The sequence below is a fragment of the Chiloscyllium plagiosum genome, unplaced genomic scaffold (genome assembly GCF_004010195.1).
Source record: "Chiloscyllium plagiosum isolate BGI_BamShark_2017 unplaced genomic scaffold, ASM401019v2 scaf_80850, whole genome shotgun sequence".
In the NCBI taxonomy this organism is placed as follows: Eukaryota; Metazoa; Chordata; class Chondrichthyes; order Orectolobiformes; family Hemiscylliidae; genus Chiloscyllium; species Chiloscyllium plagiosum.
This window is the reverse complement of record NW_025199992.1, coordinates 1-5,451: the sequence shown is the minus strand read 5'-3', so window position 1 is coordinate 5,451 and position 5,451 is coordinate 1. Positions and strand designations below refer to the sequence as shown.

General features: G+C 44.9%; 1 protein-coding gene across 1 annotated transcript; it reads left to right on the top strand.

The window, feature by feature from the left end:
• The first annotated feature begins 222 nt into the window (after positions 1 to 222).
• Positions 223 to 1,778, top strand: LOC122546060 (ferritin, middle subunit-like). Its single transcript, XM_043684895.1, has 3 exons — positions 223 to 373; positions 684 to 809; positions 1,510 to 1,778. The coding sequence occupies exons 1-3, from the start codon at positions 227 to 229 to the stop codon at positions 1,663 to 1,665; spliced, it is 429 nt and encodes a 142-aa protein (XP_043540830.1). The 5' UTR covers positions 223 to 226; the 3' UTR covers positions 1,666 to 1,778.
• The last annotated feature ends 3,673 nt before the right edge of the window (positions 1,779 to 5,451 follow it).

The window sequence follows — 5,451 nt, the reverse complement described above, 5'->3', positions numbered from 1 at the left end:
ACCAAAGGGTCTGTTTCCAGGCTGTACATCTTTGACTATGGCTGTAGCTCCTGCCTATCCCTAGAGGTGCTGCATAGTGGCTTGTGAAGCTAGTTGAGCCAGTTTGTCCTGAGGAACAACACTGCTTGAGTAAAGACCCTTAATTCTGTCATTGAATTACCAGAAGTCTGAGTCCACTTGGGTCACTGCGTGTGATGTGTTAACAGGATAGAAATTCTTCTTTCAGATGTCGTACTTTGACCGGGATGATGTTGCCCTGCACCATTTCTCCCAGTTCTTCAAAGCTCAGTCCCAGGAGAAGCAGGAACATGCAGAGAAGCTGCTGAAATTCCAGAATCAGCGTGGAGGCAGAGTCCTCCTCCAGGATGTGAAGGTGGGAATGTTGGGGAGGGGAATGGCTGATCTCGTGATGTGGCTTCAAGCCATCAGTAACTGAGTTTTCACATTCCGAAGGGGAGCTTTGCCTGTCTGACCTTGTTATACTGGCAAAGACTACATACAGAACAATATATTTTACTGTACACTAATAATGTGTAGCCTAACTTGCAAGGTGATGTTTAGGCTATCTCTCAATCCAACTGATCAGTAAGAGAAAGTACAAGTGGGCAAGGTGACAGCAGACCTCCAATAGCTGGTAATTGTTCAGGTCTGATCCTTAACTGTCCTTTGTTTCCATGTTTCAGAAGCCAGAGAGGGATGAGTGGGGTAACGGTCTGCAGGCAATGCAGGTTGCCCTGGATCTGGAGAAGAATGTGAACCAGAGTTTGCTGGATCTACACCAACTTGCCACTGCCCAGACTGACCCTCATGTAAGCTTCACCACCTCATTCTCATCACTGCCTGACCCTCAGGGCAACACTTCACACTGGCCTGATCATTGCAAAGCCACAAACTGTTTAGTAATCTAATGTACTTCTGAATATGCTACATTTCTAGCAAAGCCTTTAAGAATCTTGTGGTAACAACACTAAATCCTCCTTTCAGCATTTGGTCAATATCTGGATGAAACTGAGTCTTCTCTTCCCTGACGAGCTGTGCCTCTGTATTCTCCAATGTGTTGTAGATTGGAGAGCCACTGGAGGGGCAAAACTGGTGCAGCAAACTGCAGTTCATCTCCAATGAACATTGGAGGGAGTTTCTGCTGTAGACATTTTGCCCCTCTCAAAAATAAAAGTCTCTGTGGGAGGTTGCTGTGCATATTGACCACTGCCTTTGTCTGTGATTCTAATGTGGTGAATTTTATTCACCTCCCAGCCAATGTCCGTCTCTAGTTAGCTCTCGGGTGCTCTCCTGCGTGCCCCCCCCCCCCCTCAGTGAAACCTCTTCTTTTTTTTTTAAACTGGTCAGTGAGATGACTTGGGAGAAACTCCTCCCTCCTTTTTTTTTTTCCCCAAAATGGCATAGTTGTAAACAGCCTGAATGATGGAGAATGAGCTGCATAGGAGCCGATCACTCCCACATTCTGACTACTTCTGTTGTAATATCTGACACTTTTTACCTTCCTTCCAGCTGTGTAACTTCCTGGAGACTCACTATTTGGATGAGGAGGTTGAGATCATCAAGCGACTTGGGGACTACATCACCAACCTGAAGCGTCTGGGAGCTCCTGAGAATGGGCTGGGAGAGTACCTGTTTGACAGGCTCTCGCTGGAGGACAGCAGTTAGTGGGGCATGGGGTACTGTTTGTGTCTGTCTTCCTTTGGATAATGTCAAAAGTACTTTTTCAAAAGTGGCTGTGTTGAATAACTTGAACATAATTAAAGAGAACTTTGCCTGTGTTTGATGCTTGTTCCTATTATTGATGCAGGTTTTCATGTCCGTTGCAGAATGTAGATTCCCTGAAATGTATGTTTGCAACCCTTGCATTTTATGCTTGATCCTTTATTTATCAAGTCAGATGGTGAAGGCAGATCAGAAACACATATGGTAAATAATTGGTTTGGAGCCAACATAGGCTGGGCTTTAGACCAACTGTTCTGAATTGGGCACACAACCCCATTAGAATAAAATCTTCCTTTTCCAGTGTGGGGGAAGGAGAGGCTGGTGCAGATATGATGGCCCAAATGACAACTCTCCAATGAGCCACTTCTGATCTAGTAGATCCTAAAGGAGAAGCAAGCTGAGACAATTTAAAGCTCTCTCTGTATTGGCTTGGTCTATCTCATGTTCCTAGTAGTAGCTAGAGTATTTGTCATATTATTCCACACGTACCAGTCTCTCTCTTCCTTGCCCACTTTCTGCTTGAGGTAGAAGGAAGGGGGTTCCCCATCCCAAGCAGGGACTCTACTCCTTAGTAGAAAGGAATGAAGACAGCAAATCTACCAAAACCATCCATCCTATGTTGGGTCAGGTAGAAGACAGACACAGCAGTGGGAACTGACTAATTATAAAACCCAACAACCATGCTAATTTTCCTCTCCTGCCCTATGACCCTGCCAGTCCCAGTCTGGTAAAGCTCAATATACCACATTCTAGAAACTGAATTCAAGCCATTGCTGAACAGCCCTTGGCCTATGGGGGCATTACAGGGCAGCAGCTGTCTGCCAAAGAGCCACTGGCATCTCTTTCGTCTCTCTGTAGGAGGACGGAGGAGCAGTTAGTGTGGGCTTGGACAGTAACTGTGTCACGAGTCTGAGGTGAGAGTTTCATAAATTCCCACAAATGGAACAGGGGTTGGAGTTTTGCTGCTGTAGCCCCAGTCTAACATAACGAGCCCTTCTCTTATTTTCTTTCAAGCCCCACTCCCTTCTAGTTAGAGGTGATATTGTCTCAATATGCACATCAGCACAGAGCAATTGGGGCTGAATGACCAGTTTCTGTGCTATTCATTTGATGGGCACCTGCCAGAAAATATCTCCTCAGTAACACTCAGTAGAACATTACTGTACAGTACAGACCATTTGGCCCTCAATGTTGAGCTGACCTGTGGAATCATTGTGAAGCCCATCTAACCTACACTATTCCATTTTTATCCATATGTTCATCCAATGACCATTTAAAAGCCCTTAAAGTTGGTGAGTCTACTACTGTTGCAGCAGTGCATTCCACACCCCCATTACTGAGTTTAAAGAAAAAGCTATCTCTGACATCTGACTGATATCTATCACCTCTCAATTTTAAAGCTCTGTCCCCTCATCTTAGTCATCACCACAGAGACAACACTTACCAAAGACCGATGGAGATAGGAGGCAGTGAGCTCCACGTTAATCTACTTGCTAAAACAATCCTGGCGATGGCTTTGACAAACCTGGGAGGCTTGTTGGCTAAAGTAGCCCAAGGCCAGACTCGAACCCAGGTCCCTGGTGCTGTAATGCAGCACTGCTAACCACTGAGCCAAATGATGACTGATGAATAATTACTTTGTAGAACTTCCTGTGGTCACCTGGCAGACTCAGTGAGACACAGGAAGCTCAGTTTATAAACCAAGCCCCAATGTGTTTAGATGTCAAAGTCCCCGTGCCTAACTAGTTGCTAGAATCATATGGTGTACTCACCATTGCATTATATCCATATTGAGTGGTTAATTGTTTTAAGGATAACAAGCTTTACCACAAGAATCTGTTCTGAGGCCACTACTGTTTGTCATTTTTAGAAATAACCTGGATGAAGGCATAGCAGGATGGGTTAGCAAAATTACGGATGACACGAAGATCGGTGGAGTTGTGGGTAGTGCAGAAAAGTGTTGCAGGTTGCAGAGGGACATAGATAAGCTGCAGAGCTGGGCTGAGAGGTGGCAAGTGGAGTTCAATGTGGAAAAGTGTGAGGTGATTCACTTTGGAAGGAGCAACAGGAATAAAGAGTACTGAGCTAATGGTAAGATTCTCGGTACTGCAGATGAGCAGGGAGATCTCGGTGTCCAGGTGCATTGATCCCTGAAAGTTGCCACCCAGGTTAAGAAGGCATACAGTGTGTTAGCTTTAATTGGTTGAGTTTCGAAGCCACACGGTCATGTTTCAGTTGTACAAAACTCTGGCGCAGCTGCACATGGAGTATTGTGTATAGTTCCTGTCACCACATAAGAACATGGAAACTTTGGAAATTTGGAAAGGGTTCAGAGGAGATTTACTAAAGATATTGCTTGGAATGGAGGGAAGGTCTTTTGATTAGATAGGGCAGACAGTGAGAGCCTTTTTCCTCAGATGGTGATGACTAACATGAGGGGACAGAGCTTTACAACTGGGAGGTGATTGATATCAGTCAGATGTCAGAGATAGCTTTTTCTTTAAACTCAGTAATAGGGGGCGTGGAATGCACTGCTGCAACAGTAGTAGACTCACCAACTTTAAGGGCGTTAAAATGGTCATTGGATGAACATATGGATAAAAATGGAATAGTGTAGGTTAGATGGGCTTCACAATGGTTCCACAGGTCAGTGCAACACTGAGGGCCAAATGGTCTGTACTGCACTGTAGTGTTCTACTGAGTGTTAGAGAGGAGATATTTTCTGGCAGCTGCACATCAAATGAATAGCACAGAAACTGGTCATTCAGCCCAATTGCTCTGTGCTGATGTGTATATTGAGACAATATCGTTTCTTATGGGAGGGGAGTGGGGCTTGAAAGAAAATAAGAGAAGGGCTAGTTATGTTAGACTGGGGCTACAGCAGGAAAGCTCCAACCCCTGTTCCATTTGTGGGAATTTATGAAACTCACCTCAGGCTTGTGACACAGTTACTGTCCAAGCCCACACTAACTCCCCCTCTGTCCTCCTACAGAGAGACGAAAGAGATGCCAGTGGCTCTTTGGCAGACAGCTGCTGCCATGAATTCCCCCATAGGCCAATGGCTGTTCAGCAATGGCTTGAATTCAGTTTCTAGAATGTTGTATATTGAGCTTTACCAGACTGGGACTGGCAGGGTCAAAGGTCAGCACAGCAGAATTAGCATGGTTGAGTTTTATAATTGGTCTTCTACCTGAGCCAACATCGGATGGATGGTTTTGGTCAATTAGCTGTCTCCATTCCTTTCTACTTTAGGAGTAGAGTTCCTGCTACCTCAAGCAGGAAGTGGGCAAGGAAGAGAGAGATGTGTACATGTGAATTAATATGACAAATACTTTAGTTACTACGAGGAACATGAGATAGACCAAGCCAATACAAATAGACCTTTAAATTGTATCAGCTTGCTTCGCCTGTAGGATCTACTAGATCAGAACTGGCTCATTGGAGAGAGTTGGTCATTCAGGCCATCATCTGCACCAGCCTCTCCTTCCCACACACTGTAAAAGAAAGATTTTATTCTAATGGAGTTGTGCACCCAATTCAGAACAGTTGGTGTAAAGCCCAGCCTATGTTGGCTCCAAACCAATTATTTACCATATGTGTTCCCGATCTGCCTTCACAAACAAGGATCAAGCATTGGTTTCAAACACACATTTCAGGGAATCTAAGTTCTGCACTGGTACTCCACCACTGTGCCCACTTACAGTAGGGAAGAGATCAGTGTGATCACCA